We start from the raw sequence: 20,714 nt of genomic DNA, 5'->3' as shown, positions 1-20,714 counted from the left end.
GCAAAGTTTATTAGTCAACTTTTTAGTTATAATATAATGTGTAATGTTGTGAATTTGATAGTAAATTAACTTTATTACAATAAATCTTTTAAATTTTTATTTGAAGAAACAAATGATGAAAAAGGCATTGGAATCTCTTCATTTAAAGCTGGAGTATTGCTTTTTAAAAATTCTTGATCTCTATGACAAGAAAAGCATCACAGCAGATGGTGTTCGATTACTTATTACACTATTGGAGCAAATGATCAAGGCCAACTATAACTTTAAGATATGGAGCATTGAAGTTAATTATGATGCAAAAGGCTTACTTACAAAATATATCAAGGTTACTTGTGTTAAATTTGATGATTGATGATCATTGATGATCATTGATGATCATTAATGATTGATGAGAGTTGATAATCTAATTCGAAATTGATTATCCTAAATTTATTTATTTAAAGGTTACAATGCTGAACTACTATTGCAAAAAAAAAGATCAAGCAGCACCTACATTATCAACACCTCAACTATTGCGTCTTCTTTTACAAAATATAAGGATTTGTTTTGACAAATTTCAAGAGATTTTCAAAAATATTCCAGAACATTTTGAAAAGTGAGTTTTTTTGTGAAAGTTTGGTATTAACTTTTTTATAATTCACATATTTAAATTTTATAACATATAATTTACATTTACTGCTCAGAAGAGATTATAAGAAATTTGCATTTTACTTGTGTGGAGTGCTTGCCATCAGGAAACTACCCACATTTTTGTTATGCATCTCACCATACCAACAGCTTTTAGTTAATATCATTCATATCTTTATTTTACTTTAATGTTGCAGTCTAAATAAAGTAGCATTAGTTACAAATGAAAGTATTAAAGTCTTAATACTATTAAAATAGTATATAATACCATCAGGCTACTTCCTATCAATACTGAAAGTACATAATTGAGTTACTGTAAATTAACACAAATATCAAGTTATCATAAATTTGGCTTTTTTTTCTTGTTCAATCTCTATTATAAATGTAATTTTGTCTTTATAATGAATCATATTTCTACACGTTACATTCATGCCAATACTCGCTAAATCAGAGGATTGCAAAAAGCCTAACTTCAACCAAGCTCTAAACACAATTGTCAGATTGGGAATCAACAAATAGGTGTAAATATAAAAATTTTCAATCAATTCTTTCAAGTTCAGATCTTTTTTTTTTTTTTTTTTTTGCTAAAAAGACTGTAAGTAGCTATATTTCATGGTTGAGAATAACTTTATTTTGTTTTTCAGGTTTGGAGACTTGCATACAGTTGTTGTAAAGACTTTGTACAATGAATTTATGAAAGATGTGCAAAAATATTTTCAAGCTAATCCTTGTGTTCAATCAGTGAATCAGGATGTTTTGAATTTGGCTTACCGTTTGAACAAACTAGATCAAGAGTGGGGATGCTTTGTTAATCAGAGGTTTGATATTTATATCTTTCTTTTATCTAGCAGGAAATATTACCTACTAATCTTTTAAATTAATAAAATTATTATCTATATATGAAAAATATTATATGATCTTTTAAGCTATGAAAAATAAAAACTTGCACTGAAAGTCAGTAATTAGTCTACTCTTTTTGTTTTGGAAATAGATCTAAAGTTGTATCAGTTTCTCTTGCAGAAATTTTCTCCACTTGGCATTAAATGTCCTTTACATGTTGTAATTTTTTTAGATTTTTTATTGCTCAATTTTCTATGCTGAAAATTTTTTAAATAGTGTGTTTGCTACTTGCAGTTTGATTAAAATTTTTAAATCTTGCTTTTGTTATAAACTTTTTTTTTCACCATGTTTTACATTTAAATTTACTTTAATTTATGTTATTTTTTTCAGTAATATTAAAGCATTTCACTTAGCTTTATTGTTTTTATTCACGCCTTGTTTTGTAACTTTTTTCTTCCATTTTACTTTTTTACTTTTATTTAGTATACAATTTTTACTTTTTTTTAGTATGCAAGTTTGGAGAGATCCTCTAAAAGTGTTGCTGCCTAATATTTTACAGGGTGTTTTATCAAAACTGATATCACTAACATTGCTATTTGTAAAAAATGATAATTTCAACATTCTTAAGTTAGCCGAAGTACAAAGAAATACATCATTATCATCGTTATCATCATCATCAATGAAGGTAGGAAATCCAAGTTTAAACAATTTCAAGCATGACCCAAGTTCTTCTCCATTTACTTCTATAGAGCGTTCTGTGAGTAAGAATCAAAAATCAAAGGAGGTATCAGCACTCAAAGCAGCTGTAAATGAATTAAGTGCAGAAAAAGTATCAGGTATTAAAAAACCAATACTTGATCCCATATGTTCTTCATCATCAAGCAGTTTAAAAACAGATGAACTTATTATTAATGATATGAAGAATCAATTATTAGATCAAGTTGAAAGAATAAATAACAAAGGCTCATGCAGTGCATCTTTATACTCATCAGAAGGGCCTTGTGCAGAGGAACAAAAAAATAGCGTACAAGAATTTACGTCAGAATGTTATATCAAAAAAAGTATTTCTCAATGTGTTCTGCAAGATAAATCTAAAGTGCTTAATCAAGATTTTGAAAATTCTTTTGTGTCTGAAAACAATATTTCAAAAAATAATCTTGATAAAAGTAATTTTGAGCCAAAGTTTTGTTCTACTCTGCAAAAACCAAATAAAGAAAGAGAGAAGATTGAGAAAGAGAAATGCACAGTTCCTCAAAATGGTTTAGTCATGGTAACAAGCTCTCTATCAGATTTGTTAGCAAGTTGCTTTGAACTAATTACATTTGTGCAAGCACTTTTTTTGTCAGTCTACCCATCCAACAGTTTACATTTGCAACCTGATAGAGTTAATCTTCTAAACAAGCTTTATGCTGTAATTATGCATCCATTTACTTTTTTTTTCTTCTGTTTTGTTCCTGAAAATAATGCTGATCATTTTGTTGCTTATCTTAAAAAAGTTCCAGCCATTATATTTGAAATATTATAAACCCTTTTTATAAACTATATATTTAGAGCATTGAATTTTTAATAAAAATATACGCAACAAACTTGCTTCTGGTTGATGTTTGTGGTGTTGAAAGTTTAAGCGAGGCAAACAAAAGTAAGCTCAAGTATCATGTTGAAAACGAGGTGGGATTATTGTATACCTTTTTACACTAAGAATTTTGATACTTTGTTTTTCTGTGCTTTCCATAAAAAAAACCTTGTGACTTATTGCTTTGGTGCTATAAGCATTTATATAGTTTTAAAAATTTTTTTACTTGATTAAATCACACTATCTGCCTTGCCTAAAATTCTTCAATTTTACACTTTTTTTTTTTCAATTTCATCACTGAGCCACTGCTATGTTTCACTGTTGGTGAAATGCATTTGGACTTGCAGTGTTCACTTGGTTTTCTATGAACAAATTATTGTTGCTTATTTCCAAAAATTACAAATTTGGACTCATCATTCAAAAGCACAGATTTCCGTTGATCTGTTGTCCAATTTTCGTATCTTGTAGTAAAAACTAAATATTTTTGTTTATTTACTGAACGAAGCAGAAGTTTTTTTGCAGCAATTCTTCCAAGTTGACCTTTTTTGAGTAATCGGCATTTCACTGTTGAAACTGATAGGGTTCTGGTAGTGATATATTGATTTCAGTTGCAATATGATTTGCAGTTTTGAGTTGATCTTCATTGCTTACATGCAAAATTTGGTGATTATCATGTTTATTTGTTTTTGGTGGTCTGCTAAAATGTTTTCTATCAATATTCAATCCAGTTTGATGGTATCGAATCAAATCACCTTGCATTCCTGCTTCTTAATTTTTTTTAGTTCTTGCTTTTTCACAATTAAATTTGCCGGTCTGTTTTAAAATAACAATCTGGGTTCTTTTCTCAATTTATATTTGTGTAGTTGGTGCCATTTTTCAACTAAAAAATAAAATTTTAAATAAGAAAGATAAATAATAAAAAAATGAAATTAGTTTCAGTATTGTTGTAACATACTTTGTAACAAACTGACATAAGTTGACATTTTATATGACTCATAAAATGTGTTGAAATAGTAAGCATGTATTACCAACAAAAATCAATCATTTAAATTCTAATAAAACTGAAATAAAGATACACATTAAAATAACAGAAATTAAGTTCTTTTCAAAAAATCTTTTTTTTTTTTCACATCTTTTGATAATTTAAAATTTTTATTTTTCACATCTTTTGATAATTTAAAATTAAATTATCAAAAGATGTGAAAAAAAAAAAAAGATTTTTTAAAAAGAACTTAATTTCTGTTATTTTAATGTGTATCTTTATTTCAGTTTTATTAGAATTTAAATGATTGATTTTTGTTGGTAATACATGGCATTAAGTCAAAAGCAAATAAAAGACTTTTTGTTCTTTGTTAAATTGTAGATGTTTTACAGTGATTCAACAAATTTATGATGCTTGTATACTTAAACAATAAAAAATGGTCTATTGAAACTTTAGAAAAGCATTACTTGTGTAAAGTATTCCAAGAATTAGTTGGTCTCCGTATTTCTTTTTTTGATTTTAAATTTCAAATGAAGTTTGATGAAAAAAATTTTTTTTAAAGGTGTTTTTAAAAAAATTAAAAGAAATTTTTTCAAAGTGTTTTTAAAGGTTTTTTTTTTAAACAAAAATTTGTGAAATCTTTAGCACTTCAATGAAGTATGACAAATTATTTCATTTTCATTCATAGAAATATGTATATGTTTTTTGTTATAACATTTGTATTTATTTGTTTTAAGTATTTTACAAGAAACGATGAGTTGGGAAAAACCATTGGTTGTAGACATTCTATTGGCATAACAGATCAATTCTTTACCCGCAATGGTATTTTTTTATTTTTATTAGTATTTTAGGGGTCATTCAGCTATGACATCTGCATCCTAAGAAGAGGAGATGGGGTAGGGATAGAGATAGGGGTGGTAAATCAACAAAGTGGAAAAAAATGAATATAATTTTTTGTCTGTTTTTGTTTCAAATAGCAAAATGTTTAACAAATATAGCTTTAAAAAGCTATATTTGTTATACATTTTTTTTCTAATTTTCCTTCCAATTTCCTGTCTGTTGATTTTTTTTTTTTTTTTTTTTTAATATCATTTATTGAAGGTACTTTTTCAAAATAGAAATACTGATTGCAACAAACTACAGTTCTGCTATACTTCAAGTTTTCCTTTCTCCCGCCAAATTAGAGCAAGGAAAAATGACTGATATCATATAATTGTTTTATGCTTACCACATTTATACAAATTTTTGGGTTCCCAAATCAAATTTACAAATGCAAAAGTTATCAAAAATTATTTATAAAATTAAATTATTAATCTGCAAAAATTAGGGAATAATACAAACCATAAACAGATGCAAAAAAGCTCATCGTCTGTGTAAATCGTCATTTAATTCTCATATTAAATCCCTTGCTGATGGCTTTAACTTAACCAAGTTGATTGAACAACCTTGTTTTTCTTTTTTAACCAACAATCTATTTTTTTTTCAACAAACTATTTTTTGTGATATCTAAAAAACTATGTTAATTGCTAAGCATCACACCTCACTATTGTTATAGAAGTACTTCATCTTTTCACACTCTATAGATAGGATCATCTTTATCAATGAATTTATGGATCCTATTCATGTGTTTACTCACCTGCAAATTCAAATTAATGCTGCTTGTCAAATACATCAGATATTAGCATTCTCTTTCTGGCTTTAGGAACTGCAATCAGATTAAAAATATTTACTAAGTTTTACTTTTAAAAGTTATGTAAAGGCTTTCTTTTGCAAATGATTTTTTTGTAAGATCAGTCACATTTAGTAGGAATTAAAAATATGTTAACAATCACATTTTCTTGAAAAAACTGATAACAACTTGAGCTAAATTCTTGAAATTTTCTCAAGTTTTCTCAAATTTTAATTTATATAAGATGTTAAAATACAAAAGTATTTGCTTGCATAATGGAAAATTTCAAAAGTATTTTGATGTCAAAGTTTTAATATTACAGCAAAGAAAATACGATTATTTTTAATGAAATCTGTAAAAAAGAGAGTTATTCTGTTAATGCCTAATATTGTGTTTCACAATCTTTCACATCAAATACTACCTGACAATTAGCTGGCATTGAATTAACAAGCTTTATTATGACATTAGGTTTGAAGTTTTTTTAACCATCATGAATGACATTGAGAAGTTGTTGCTTATTTGAAGGTTTTTTTGTGGTTAATTCTTTTTCAATGTTTCCATAAATGTTCGATAGAATTTAAGTCTGAAATTTGAGATGGCCATTTAAGAACTTGAGTTTTTTTTATTGAAAAAAAACTCTAATTACATTTATGTAGTTTTAAATGAATATCTTGTTGGAAAATCCATCGATGAGGCATTTTTTGTCAGCATCACATTTTTGATAACAGTTTTTTTTTCAATTTCCATCCTTTATGCTTTCAACTCAATGAATTGTATCAGAACCTCTCATGAGGAAAACATTCCCAAACCATTCCATTTCTTCCACCAGTTGGAAATTGATGCTTTGGATCAGAATGAATGCCATTAGGATATCTTACTAACAAATCCATCAGAACCAAATATAATAAACTTAGATTTGCTGCTCCAGTGTACTTTTGATCATTGTTGTGAGTTCCACAATAAATGGTTTCTTAAAATGGAATTTAGTATCATCATCATACTTTCGAGTACTGTTGTATGCCAAGATTAATTTGGTCATAAAACTCATGAGATTTTAAGATTAATTTTTTGTGGAGGGAAAAGAAAAAAGGAGCAGTAAATTGAGTCAAATAAAATACAAAGAGTATGGAAGATATGCAGGCTTTGGAAGAAAGAACATAAGTTACCGTTTGATAAGTTTTGTAGCTGAAGTTTTGTAGTCTATATTCTCTTAATGTTGTGTAGTTGGTAAGAAAAAAATTATATGGGGTACTTCATGTCAAGTAATCCACTTGCTTGCCATTACACTAGTTCTTCATATTCATTAGGATAGTAAAATTAAAAATTTCATCTTGTTAGGTTTACAAGTTCACCAAATCCTGTGTTCTCATATCTTTCTTTAAATAAGATTAGAAAAGTATCCAAGTATGTTATTTTCTTAAATTTGACCAGGTGAATTCATATAACATTTAAACTAAGAACACTCCCATCATTAAAATTTTTCAAGTAAATCATTGAATCGTTGAAATAAAAACCATTAAAATTGTTCATTAAAATTAATATAATCATTAAAGTTAATTTAACTAATTAATATCAATTAAAACTAATCAATAAAAGTTATTCATTAAAGATCTCAAACTTTTAAGATTGTTTACTCATAAAGAGTTTAGATTTAAGATTTACATTACAGAAAATATTAAATATTGTCATTAAAAAAACCATTAAAAGTTGCTTGATATAAGTGACATAACCAAGTGCCACCAGTACCCGGGTGCATGATCACGCATACCTCCAATCCACCAACTGCTCCTGTTGTGTTGTTGATTGTTGCGTTGTTGATTGTGTTGTTGATTGTTGAACTCCCCCCCCCCCCCTTTCTGATAGGGGCACGTCATTCTCTCTTCTAGCTGCTACAACAAGTCAAAATGTCCATCAGTACTGTTGGATTTTGAGCCGATTGTCATTAAAAAGACAATATTTTTACCATTTGTTTTTTTTTTTTTTTTTACATCAATTATTTATGGCTTATCTCCAATTATCTTGTTTTCTGTATTCTGTAAACTCTTCCTATCGTGCGCCTATTAATTCAGTTAATGGACTTAGGGAAAAAATTCCAATAAAGATAAAGTAAAGCAAAGGTTTTTCCTAGCAATAAAGCATCCTATACCCTCTGTTACAGAAAACTTTGAAGAGTGCATGATCTACTTGAAGAGAATGTGAGATTTATTTCCTGAGTATGAATAAAGTTTATGTATAGACTCATGTATGATTAATTGGTTCTACATCAAGCTTATTCCAATCATGTATAAATGTAGTATATATTTAATTATTCAGCAAGTGTCTTGTGTACTTCTGGGATTACAAGGATGGTTTTATCTAGAAGCTAAGTAGATTTTATTTGAGATGGTTACAGTGAAGATTAGTAAAGTGATTAGTAAAGAGAGTTTTTTCAAATTAAATGGTAAATGTTGAAATCATGGCTCAATTTTGTCTATTGAAGATACTGAAAAAACTATTCTAATTGTTAAAGATTGAAGAAGAATATTGTTTTACAAATGATTTTTAATGATGATTTAGCACTGTTTAACAATTGTTTTGCATTGATTTAAAACATTGTTTTCAAAGTTGTTGTCAACAAAAAATTGCTTTAAAACAATTATGTAGCATTGTTTAGTAGATTGTTTAAGTAATCATATAGGATTAAGATAGAAAAGTGTTAGAAACAGGGAATGCTACTCAAGTTTACTCAAGCAATCAGATAACAAAAGGTTAGCAAAGCTGAATGTTACACAGGATTATTTAGCTTTCACACAATCAGTTCCACAAAGATGTACATAATTAAAGATGACAAAAATCAAAAATATTCTTATCAGTGCTGTTATCAAGTTTTAAACCAGTAAGAAATTAAGTTGAAATTTAGTATCTTAACTGGATTATAAATATGACCAATAAGTATAAATTTCAAGAAAATCTGATGTTTTAAGTTACAGGATTTAAATCTTTTAGATCTACCAATCTGGAATATCTCATTGTTGTTGTTGTTGTTGTTGTTGTTGTTGTTGTTGTTGTTGTTGTTGTTGTTGTTGTTGTTGTTATTATTATTATTATTATTATTATTATTATCATTATTATTATTATTATTTATTGCTTAGGGTTACTTGACACCTGTATCATTTTAAAAAAGATTTTAGAAGAATCTCACAGAAGAATTGAACCAGTAACAAAGCAGGTAATCATCAACATTTTGATGTTTTCTTTAGTTTTGGTGTTTTTTCTATTTTAAAGTTGTTTTTTATTGCTTTCCAAATAAAATTTAATGAGATAACATGAAATCAATTAAGATTCAATAATTTTGATTTCACATTAATTTTTTCCAATAAACTAAGAAACTTGTTATTTAGATGTGCTATCGAATTAACAATATTTACAGTCTCCTACGTATTATTCCAATTTTACAGAAAGTTTCTGCTGATACCTTAGAGATTCCTCTGGATATAGTTTTACATTCAAAAGCAAAAAAGAAGGTTCTAGAATATTGTGTGGGAGGACCATGTAAAATACCAAGTAATTGTTTCTACTGACTTAAAGAAACGGATCATTAAGATATACTTTATGTAAAAAAAAATCTGAAACAGTCTTCTAAAACATTTTAATATTTATATTCACAATAAAAGATTTTGCAACAGTACAAAAAAAATTAATATTTTTACAGCTTAGAAAACATGTACACAAGTAGTATTATTTTAGTTATAAATTATAATCTCCATCATTTTATGGTTCGCTTTATTCTCTGTATCTCCATAACTCTTTTTATTGTAAACTGTAAAATTTGCTTTTTACTTTTGAATAGCTAATTTAAAATGTGCAAAGTGTGTCCTTTATCATTTTAACATTCCTATCTAACATTTTCTTTTAACAAATTATTCTAACATATTCTAACATATTTAACTAACATATCATTCTAACATATCATTCTAACATAATTTTACAATAAACTTTACTTTTTCTAAGCTGTTTTGTTTTCTTTAATTATAAAATTACAGTGAAATTTTTTTTTGCCTATGTAATTTTTAGATGATGAAACAAGTATTTTGTGCTCAGAGTTAATGGACTGTGAAGGAGACTTAAACAAGGTTTTAGAAATACAGCTGATGTTGCTCGTGTCAAGGGTGTGTCTTTAAATTTCCTTTAGCAGATTTATTAGCAGTTTTTAATTTAGCATGAGAAAATAATAAACTATTTCTGAGAAATTATTTGAAACTATTTCTGAGAAATTATTTGAAAGTTCTGAAAAAAAATTAGTATTTTTAAACAATGGCACTAATTTTGATCTAAACTTATATTTTTGCTTTGTTTTTATGCTTTAGGTCGAAGAAACATTTTTACTATTATTTGAGGATGAACTGTGGCCCTCAGAAAAAAAACTGATAACTAGTAATAGGAAGTCCTGCCTACTGGCTTTTTTATCTGAGCAAGTTGAGTTAGTAAAACACAGTTTATATTGTGAATGTTTGAAAAGATTTGCGGTTCAGTTATTTAAGCAAATTATTGAGGTATACTTACATTAGTTGCTATGAAAGCTCTTGTTGTATATTTTAATTTTTGTTATCTGTGATGTGTGAATAAAAGTTGCAGCTGTTGTTGAGAGTAATAATGAGAGAGTCAATTTACTCTTTACAGAAGTTTAATCGTGCATTAGATGATTCGTTGTTAAGACCATATGCACAAGAGAGCGTTAAGTACCTAGCAAGTACTTTAGAAGTAAGAATTAGATATATTTATTTATTATAAAAAAGCTTCAACATATAAATTGTAAAATTAGGGTTATTAAAAGATTTATACACTTAAGTTTCAACCAAATGTATGAGCTTATGTATTTCAATCTATGTATTTCAACCAAACATTCAACCAAATCCAATAAACTCAGAATATTTAGTTCCTGAAAATGATCTCCATTAGGTTATGTTATACTTTTTGATATTTTCAAAATATAAATTTGAGAAATGACTTAACTATAAAAGATTTATTAAAATATTTTTCATCCATCAAAAATATTATGGTGGATGACAAATGATTCAATTAATATCATGCTGATTGAATGACAATTGACACTAATTGAAAAGTTTTACAAAATCTCTCTTTGAAGTCATGGTAAAATCTCTTCAATCTTTTCTTAGCCTGATAAAGCCACCCTGTTTCTAAAAACCAAACTGCTTTAGTCACTCCATCCTAATTCTCTTATAAAATTAGATGTGGAGAGTTAGGCACTTCTTTTAGAGATTCCTTCACCTTCTTTAACTTCTTATTAGTCAAGCTGCATGTGAAATTAGTTTTAATACTCCAATACTCCTGCTCAATACTCCAGTCTATGAGTTCAGTAAAAGACACACCCTAAAAGTTCAGCAAAATTTTTTTGGGAATCTTATAATACATCACCTAGAACTGAAGCATAAATGGTTTTATCAGAGGCCAGGACTTTTAGAGAAAGTTAATTAACCATTCAAAACAAGATTTAATTCACAAAAGCAAAAAAAAGTGTAATCATCATAGCCCTAGTGAAACCAAATTTGTAGTAGTGAGTTAAAGATAATTTTACATATAAGCAATTTTAAAACTTGGTTGTCTAGATGAAGGTTCACCATTGATAGAAACTATTTCTAAAGCTCCACTGTCAATAATTGCCTATATAATCTAAACTACACCTAAGAAATAGTCTAAGCATATATTGATGAAATTCAAATCACAATTCCTGCTGGCTAAAACTTTTCAGATTTGCCATCAAAGCTTGTCTAGTTAAACAAAGTATCACGTTATCATTAGGTCATGTTATAGACCTCAATACCATGATTTTAATCAGGGCACAAAAATTGAAGGCTAAAAATTGAACCCTAGTTCAAAGCAAACATAAAAATATTTTACAATAACCAAATCTACAGCCATAACAACATTTTAGCATATTTGTGATGTTTTTTATCATTTCAAAATTTTATCTTAAAGATTATTTATTTTAAAAGGCATTATCATCAGGTATTTTACTTAATTTCAGGTAAAACAAAAAACGTTCCATAATAAATTTGAAAGAAAAAAAAAATGTCATGACTCAACTTTAAAAAAACTAAATTTACCTTCATCTTTTAAATAAAAACTGAACTTTCGTAAAAACTAAACTTTGCTTCAAATGAAAATTGAAGTGTCATTCTAGTATTCATCTATGTAAAATAATTTTAAAACGAGAACATAATAAGAGACAACTTTTCAATGGATAATAGAACAGTTTTTGGTTTGATGACGATAACACTGTTGAACTTCATGACAGAAATCTTTAAGTTCACAACAGTTAAGTTGATTTCATTTTAACTCCGGTATGCGGGACTCAGATATCTCATTGGTTATAACTTATCTTCGTTACAACTAGCCTCCTGTCCACATAATGCAATTTTTGCATTAAAATTCCTATTAAAGAAAAAATATTAATGCAATAAAGTATGGTGTGTTTAGTGGATTATAAAATGCGATAAAGTATGGTGTGTTTAGTGGATTACAAAATACAATAGAGTATGGTGTGTTTAGTGGATTATAAAGTATTTTTGAGGGAACTTTACTTCTCAGACTTTTTAGATTTCTCTTTTAACTTCTATCTTTTTTTGGTGCAGTGTAACTATAACTTTAAGTAATTTTACGATGCAAACTAAGGTGATTTTATGTTTTTAAATCGTTTAGAAAATAAGTGATATTCTTGCAGTTGATGAGGAAACGCACAAGAGCATACATAATTATCAAGTGAGTACTAAAAAAATTTTTAAAAGCTTTAAAAAATAATAAAGCTAATAATATCTTCATTATGATTTATTTTTTTAAAAAAAATGTGCAGTTTACATTTTTGTTTTTACATTTTTAGCTTATTATCATGTTTCGTTTAAAACTTCTTACGAAGAAAGTTAATGAACTGCGCAAAATTTTTCATATATTATATTGTCCTACTGGAAGCGTGAGTTAATTCATATTTTAGATAAAAGATTTTTAACATAATTTTTTGAGAAAGTTGTTATTTCTAAACAACATATTTGACTTTTTTTAAAGTATGAAGTTTAACAAAAATCATAATAAAGATTATGCTAAACTGTTGGGCGCCTTTAAGATTAAAAGCATGCGGCAACTTCACTTAATAGTTGCCATATTCTTGTGACAAAGGTTCTCTACAAAAAATAGTTTATATCAAACTTGTTCAAATGTGTCCTCAAAACAGGAGTTACGAAGAAAGAGAATCTACCAATTTTTTTAGAAAATCATTTGAAAAGCAGACAATTCACGTTTGACCGTTTTTAATTAGGAAAATGTTCATTGAAACACATAATGCTAACATAATCCGAAGTACTGAGAGAGAATGAAGAAATGGAGAGTCCTTAGGCAAATCTTTAACCTTTTGTGTAACTTTCGCCATTAATTGCTTCAAAATGACAACCTTGTAATAATTTCAAAAGACATTGCTAAAGTTTACAGTAAAATATTGTATTTGTAGAATGTGTTGTTTAAAACAATAATCTTAAAGATGTTAAGGCCCAAAGTTACGCACAAAGTTACGAGTTTGGGTAGGAAGTTTTGTGAATCCGGCCCTTGGTCGCTAAATAATGTCGAAGAGGAATCTCAAACGCCAAAAAATAATTTTCAACCATAATTATGCCTATTCGACCAGCCGCTTGAAAATTGTTTTTCCTGATCATAGATTGTCAAAATATTGCTAGGGAAGATCAGCATTTGACATCACAAGAAGATTTTTTACATTAGAGTATTGAAAGCTTTATGTAAAATCGTGCATTCTTTACGATGAACTTTTCACTTCGTGAGCATCACACTCACCAGAACCTTCTCTCAAGTGTTGAACAAACTCCTACTAGTGTTAATTTTTCTAGCAAACTAGAGGTTTGAAGCCAGATTGGTTGTCTGGTAGGCTTTTTCCGTAAGGTGAAAAGTTGCGAGTATGAAATCAGCTGTTACTCATAATGTCGGAAATAAAAAAAATGAAATTTTAAAATGTATATTGGTTCTAGTTTACAAACAATCATCGTATGAAGTAAGGTTTATAAAAGGCGTTATGCAACTTACTCATTTGTAATGGTGACCAATTGAAAACCGTTTCGCTGACCAAGATGATGGACTTTTAGCAAATATTACGTTATCAAATTGTATAAAAGTCAAAGCATCGCACGTACGCTAAGAGAATTCTTCAAAACAGATCAAGGAATTTCGAGCTTAAAAGTGTTGAAGATTTATTATTTAACTTAAGCTCAATTTTAAGCAATTTTCTAAAACATGAACCGCTTTATTGATCCCCTTAATGCAAGTTTCACACAATTCAATCTTGTACCACCAAATCTTATTTAGGTTTGTTAATATATTGTATACTACATGCATAATAAAAACCAAGCTATAATAGTTAAGTAATTATAGTAGGAGAAACCTATTTCATTAGGTTTAAGTCGCATATTTTGCTTATCATTACGGAAACTAATATTATGCTGTTAGGTTTATTTTTATTTTCTGTAGAAAGACAATTTTTTATTTGAGCAATTTTTTCATTTTTTCTTCTATCTTTGACCTGAAGCTCCCCCCTTCACCAAGGTTAAAGGAAAATTAAATTTCTTTTAGATTAACGTTAAATTTGCATTTCTTTAAATTTATCAACCATATGCACTCTTTCTACGATTTCCTCTATCCAAAGTATTAAAAAAAATTAGAGACTTTTCAACGCCATGAATATTTTCTCGAATATTCAATCTTTGTGTTTTAGATTTTACGCTGTAACTATGTTTTTAACAGCTAATATTTTAAAAACTGTTCTTTTAGCTAGCATCTGTTATGGAGAATGATAGATCTCCTTTAACGTTCGAGGAGGTGATTCTAAATTTAAGACAATCTCTGCCTATAACTTTCTATGGCAAAGAAATGTGCGAAAAATTGCAATCAAATGAGGAATGGTTCAAAGTTTTACGCAAAAGCGTGAATTGCAAGACCTGTAAGTTTGAGAAAAGCATGAATCGAATCGGTAAGCTATCGTAATGGTAATCGGTAATTGCATTTCGCTCATTTAAGTTTTGAAAAATAACGCTTATGGTTTTTCTCGGCGCTTTGCTTTTAAATTTAAGTATGTAAATTTTAGGTGATCATTTGCTGTCAAATGGAATCATCGATAATGCCCAACCTGAAAGAAATTTCTTGTCCCCAGGCGCTTTAGCAACCATGCAAGGGAAAGCATCATGCAAATATCCATCAGTTTATTTAGCAAATTACGATGCAACTATATCATTAAGATCACCATCTCCTGATTCTTCTTCGAGTTGGTTTAGTTTATGAGTTGTTTGCGTATAAAAAAAAAAAACATTTTCTTTTTTTTCTTTTTTTTGTTGTTTTTAAAAAGTGAGATTTTTCTAAATTGATAAATGATTTTTTAGGTGAAGAAGATCGCACCCGAAAGTTCTTTGATGAACTTCCTTACAAATTCACTTCGATGTATGAGACCGACAGCGAGGTTTTTTTTAACGGAGCTCTGTATTCTATAGTTCGAGCCAAAAAGGAATGGGCTGATAAATTTCTAAGCGATATTAAAAGTCTTTTTATAAACTTATGCAATCATAAAAAAGATTCGTATTTAGAATCTTTCTTTGATGACTATTCAATTACAGTTCCTAGAAAAGGTTTTGAAGGATTTCATCTCAAGAGATTTTTGACTTGTGATTATCACAGTGACTGTCGGTTTTAAAGTGTAAAATGATTTTATGTAAGAGTAAATATTATGGTAAAAAATTCAAAAGACGGCTATTTTTATTACTTTATGATTTTTGTTTTTTAAACATAGTAAAGTAACGGCTTTTCGACCCTGAAAAGCTGATGTTATTTTTCTAATACAGACGTTTCTCCATTTCTAAGCACCGATCGAAAGATGAACTGCGTCTTTTGAAAAATACGATGGAGCGTTTGTTGCTCTAAATAACAAACTTCCGTTTATTTTTTGTTTAAAATATCTTTTAAAGAAAAAAATCTGCACTTTTAGAAGTGTCTGATTAAAAAACACTTTTCTTTAGCACAAACGTTAGAGATCTAACTTTTCGGCTCGTTTCACCGCCGATGTTTCGCGAATATAAAATATTTTTCGTCAGTTTTGAAAAAACCGCTGAAATATTTTGTTAAATAATGATTTTCAAGTCTTTCTAAAAATGCAAGAATTTTTATACCGTAAATTTTAAATAAAATCAAATTTAATACTTTGAAGTACCCCTTTATAACTGTTGGCAGTCAACACCGGGCTTTGGTTTTTAAATTTTTAACGATTAGTAACGATTAAAATAAAAATTTCCGTATGAGTTGTTTAAAATAATTCTAATTTAAAATAATTTTTATATTTAGACATACAAACTTACAGGATTTCAGAAAAAAAATAGCGATACTTTGCAAAGCTTATGTCATTTTGTTTTAAGACATTGCGCAAAACTGCTATTCGATTAAAACCGATTTGATTTGATTAAAATAAAATAAATTTTAACTTACAAATGTTACGTTTGAAGGTAAACATGTTACAATGAAAATCTGGCTGTGTCGTGGACTCGGAGTCGGAAAAATTGTACCAACTCCGGCTCCAGCTTAAAAAAAATCTTTCAAAGTTTCATAATTTTTATATGGGTTTTATAGATGTTACTCATTCAAATATTTTATGTTTTGTCATTCTAAAGCACAAGTGCCGAACTCTAGCCCTCCAGTAGCTACAAAACTACAAGCCCCAGGATGCTCTGATAGCTGTAGAATATCCAGACATAATGGGAATTGTAGTTTGCAACAACTGGATGGCAAGTAGTTTGACATGAATACTACAATATGCGGATTCCAGGACATTGATAGTTTTCTCCATAGTTAATGAATTCAAGATGGCGTTGTATTTTTTAAAATGTAAAAAGTGTGATATTTCCAGCTCATTGATAGTTTCCTCCATAGTTAATGAATTCAAGATGGCGTTGTATTTTTTAAAATGTGAAAAGTGTGATATTTCCGTGTCATTGTTACTTTTCTATACTTAATAAATTCAAGATGTTATGTTTTAAAAAAATGTTATTATATTTCCATCTCATTGTTAATATCATGCTGGAACCTGCAAAGAAGTAAAAAAACTGTATCTTTTTTCGTAATTTATTCCATAACGTTAAAGAGTTTATCATAGTCTATAAAATTAAAGCATGGTCTTTTTTTTGTAGTGTCCGAGAGCTAGGGTGTGAATACCATCCTCTTGAATGTGCCTTTTGTCGTCGTTAGCGCTGAGTGCGACTTTGTTGATTTCTTCGGTGTAAATGTTATGCTGATGTGATCGGAAGACGTTCATGGTTGCGAGCTTTTCTTTGTTATTCATTAAGCAGTCTTTATAATCTTGATGAGTGATGTGTTTTTGAATATTCTCCATGGTTTGTTATTTTTAAAAAAATTTGTTCTTTAAAAATTTCACCACAAGGTATTGATAACTTCTTGAAAGTCATCCCCTTCCTGTAATTTTTTCAAGACGTAAAGACACAAGTGACCGCAATAAGAAGTGTTACCAAATTGCACTCTTTCACTATTATAATAAACCGAGCTTTTCAAGTATTTAGTCAATTCAACAAGAGGAGGCTGAGCATAAGAGTCGAAGCTGTATTTTTTGTCAACGTCTTTATACCAGCACACCCAATGAAACCCACCAGTGCTTGAATCTCCTGTGTTAACAATTCCACATTCTTTTTTCATTGTCTTTTTTGGTAAATCATCCCTCACAAAAACACCTCTAAAGTTTTTCAATTTTAACTGTTTAGCAGCCTTTATCAATTGAAAGTTAGTTAAAGCCTCATTAGGTAAAACAATTCCTTCTACGTCAATCCATTGAAAGTCGATCATTTTTTTTAATTTCTTAAAAAGTTTATCCGAATTTTTTAACAAGCGATTTTCATAGAATAGCACCTAAAAAGGGTATGCTATTAAAGGGTGAGTTAGGTCCGAGTAATAAACCAGCTCCAACAGATTGATAACCTTTTCCAGTTTTAATGAAGAGTCCATCACCGTGAACATTTTTAGTCCATGGGGTGATAAACAATCCTTCTCCACCTAAAGTTTTTATCTTCATTCCATTTCCATTTTTGCTCATGTAAAAAAGTCCTCTTCCAGCAATTTTATCAACCATAGCAGAACCAGCAGAAGAGCCTACACCTGCTAACAATCCAGTGGCGAGAGCAGGAACAACCTTTGTGGCAAGAGTGCTGCCTAACATACCTAATAACGGTAAAAGAGCACCGATGAATCCACCTTCTATTTTCGAGTTATATGCAATTTGTCTTTTGCTTAATTTAAGAGTAACTCCTTTACCAGCTTCATATGCTTTTCTAATTTTGTTCAATTGCGAATTAGTGATAGCGAGAACATGTTTACCGTTCAAGTCTTGATGAGAAAGCTTAATGCTAGTATCGGTTTTATCATGCATAGCTTTTTTAATTTTATCAGATTGACTCTGTGAGATATTAATTTTGATGTTTTGATAATTGCTCATTTTTTATGTATTAAAAATTATTTATTTCACTTCTCGAATATGATATCGTATTGTAATATCCTCTCCACGAAAATCAACCAAATCTCCATTCTGATCAATGATGCGAGTAACCATTGTTGAAATTTCAAACAGTTTAACAGGAAGATAAATCAAATGCATTGGTCTCTCGATGATTTTATAGCCTGGACTAACATTTGGATAAAAGGAGTAAATACAATTGAGTTGAGTTCCATTAATATAGGATGATCCGATAACGTTGTTAACGATTCTGATGGTGTTAATGCTTGAAATTCTAACGATATGATCTGACTCGTATTCGGAATTGGAATTTAATTTTCTTTTAGTAAACCCTAAAACTGAAGAGATGCTGTTCTCCACGTTAAAGTCAATCAAATAATTCAAACCAAGTTTAATGGTTGATTTTAAAGTATTAAGATTGATTCCAATTTGAAGGTTGTTTGGAGAGTAATTAATTTTATTTGCAATAATATAACTTCCACGTTGAGCTGATTTTATTGTGCTTAAAATAAACCTTTGCAAATACTCATTGATGTCTTTAATGTCATAGCTTCCTGATGGAATGATAATGTTCTCCCAATTAGCTCCATTGTTCATGCTGTATTTGAAAGAATTGTTTTTACTGCTTACATTTGGAATGCTGTTGTAAGTCTCAAGACCGAGAAAAGCCATTTCATAACTTTTTCCTTCGTTAAAAACAATTTTATCCAAAAAATCAGTGGTGATAACACTTGATTTTCCATCTACATCGATGATTATACCTGTCATTTTTAAAATAAGAATTATTTTTTAAATTGTTTTAGAAAAATAAAAAATCGTCAAATCCGCTTCTGTACTTTCCCTCGTTCTTTTTATAAGAGAGATCGATGACAGCAAATCCGTGAGGTTCATTCCAGCAATGATTGCAAAAGGCTTTAAATTCTTCTATTTTCATATCGCAGGAAACATGATCTTGATAAATGTGATTAACGCTTTTTTGATCTTGTTTAAAGAGACAAATAAAGTTAGCATTTTCTCTAATGGTATGTCTTGGAATCTCGAAATAGTTTTGAGCGAGGTAAAAGCAGTCAACGTTAGAGTGTCTTCCTCGGATGTAGTATTTTTCACACTTGTTTTGATTGGTTAATTGCAAATCATCAAAGATCATTAAATTGTTTTTGGATGAATCGAGATCTTCTGGTTCTGGCACATCATCAGCAGTTTCGAAAAATTGACATTCCATATCATCATTGTCGGAATATTTTTTTGAAAGATCGTTAATAACATCTTCATGGATTAAATTCAATTTTTCCATTTCGTCTTGTACATCATCCGTTAACAAATCAACAATATCCTTTTTAGGAAGTTTATTTTCGAATGATCTTTTGAGTATTTTGTATTCGGGTTGGAAAAGAGATTTTCCAAACACTTGCAAATGATTGTAGTCTAGCCATCCAGGTCTTAAAAGTAAATTGAGTAGCAACGTTGTTTTTCCGTATCCAGACTTTCCAACGATGATTCCTCGAATGCTTCTTGGTAAAAGCTTGCTGTTGTTTCTTTTGGTTTTTCCAATTTTACACGACAATTTCATCACTTCAATTTTTTATATTAAAAAAGTTTTTATATATGTTAAAATGTATTGCGTTAAGTGTAGAAGAGAGACTGAAACCATTCACTTGAAAAACGAGATCACAAAAAACAACAGACCTATGCTTAAAGGAACTTGCGTCATCTGCGGAACGACTAAATGCAAATTTGTTTCTGCGCATGCGCTTAGCGGAGGAGACTTGGTGGAATCGATCAACAATTTTTCAAAAAAAATAAAGCTTCCATGGGCAAAGTTTCCAAGAGAAATGCACGTTCCAGGTATGAACTTTGCAGGACCTGGTACCAATTTAGACAAAAGACTCACTTCCACAGACATGTATCAAGATTGGAGCAAACCGGTAGACAGAGTAGACAATGCTGCATATCACCACGATTTAGCTTACAAGTATTTTAACGACAAGCAAAACAGAAATTTAGCAGATCAAATGATGCTTGAAGAAATGGATTCTATACAAAATCCTACTCAGAGAGAAATAAGCGAGCGAAAAATCATCGAGCCTATCATCAAAGCCAAAGCCAAATTCGGATTAGGTGTGAGTGATTTGAAATGGACGGATCAACTTGCAGAGGAGCTTCATAAACCGGTGATTCATCATTTTAAAAAAAGAAAAGTAATTGTGAACGGCATTGATGAGATATGGGCTGCTGATTTGGTGGACATGCAATCGTTTTCAAAACTCAACAACGGCGTAAAATATTTACTCATGGTGATCGACGTGTTCTCAAAGTATGGATGGATCGTTCCGTTAAAAAGCAAAACAGGTCTTGAAGTGGCAGAATCGTTGAAAAAGATTTTTGATGAAAGAAAATGCGTCAAATTGTGGGTAGATAAAGGAAAAGAGTTTTACAACAAGCACGTGAGAGCGTTGGGTGTGCAACTGTATTC

General features: G+C 29.3%; 1 protein-coding gene across 6 annotated transcripts in view; it reads left to right on the top strand.

The window, feature by feature from the left end:
• LOC149891208 (uncharacterized) overlaps window positions 1-15,478 on the top strand; it is a 33,753-nt gene extending 18,275 nt beyond the window's left edge. For 5 of the 6 annotated variants that reach the window (XM_090082791.1, XM_090082795.1, XM_090082794.1 and 2 more), the window contains 16 exons: window positions 107-325; window positions 444-595; window positions 1,272-1,445; window positions 1,975-2,878; window positions 3,019-3,135; window positions 4,760-4,844; window positions 8,823-8,899; window positions 9,072-9,234; window positions 9,745-9,839; window positions 10,038-10,223; window positions 10,351-10,431; window positions 12,391-12,450; window positions 12,569-12,658; window positions 14,515-14,713; window positions 14,828-15,004; window positions 15,120-15,478. In XM_090082791.1, coding sequence (XP_089938917.1) covers window positions 107-325; window positions 444-595; window positions 1,272-1,445; window positions 1,975-2,878; window positions 3,019-3,135; window positions 4,760-4,844; window positions 8,823-8,899; window positions 9,072-9,234; window positions 9,745-9,839; window positions 10,038-10,223; window positions 10,351-10,431; window positions 12,391-12,450; window positions 12,569-12,658; window positions 14,515-14,713; window positions 14,828-15,004; window positions 15,120-15,427 — 3,087 coding nt within the window. In that variant the 3' untranslated portion in view covers window positions 15,428-15,478. Of the gene's footprint in view, window positions 1-106; window positions 326-443; window positions 596-1,006; window positions 1,147-1,271; window positions 1,446-1,974; window positions 2,879-3,018; window positions 3,136-4,759; window positions 4,845-8,822; window positions 8,900-9,071; window positions 9,235-9,744; window positions 9,840-10,037; window positions 10,224-10,350; window positions 10,432-12,390; window positions 12,451-12,568; window positions 12,659-14,514; window positions 14,714-14,827; window positions 15,005-15,119 lie in introns of those variants that run through there. The other variant, XM_090082796.1, reaches the window with a different exon arrangement.
• The last annotated feature ends 5,236 nt before the right edge of the window (window positions 15,479-20,714 follow it).

Source organism: Hydra viridissima, unplaced genomic scaffold (genome assembly GCF_058129835.1).
Source record: "Hydra viridissima isolate aposymbiotic clone 2 unplaced genomic scaffold, HvirCarnegie_v1 scaffold_3, whole genome shotgun sequence".
NCBI lineage: Eukaryota > Metazoa > Cnidaria > Hydrozoa > Anthoathecata > Hydridae > Hydra > Hydra viridissima.
This window is presented reverse-complemented; position numbering and strand designations above follow the sequence as displayed.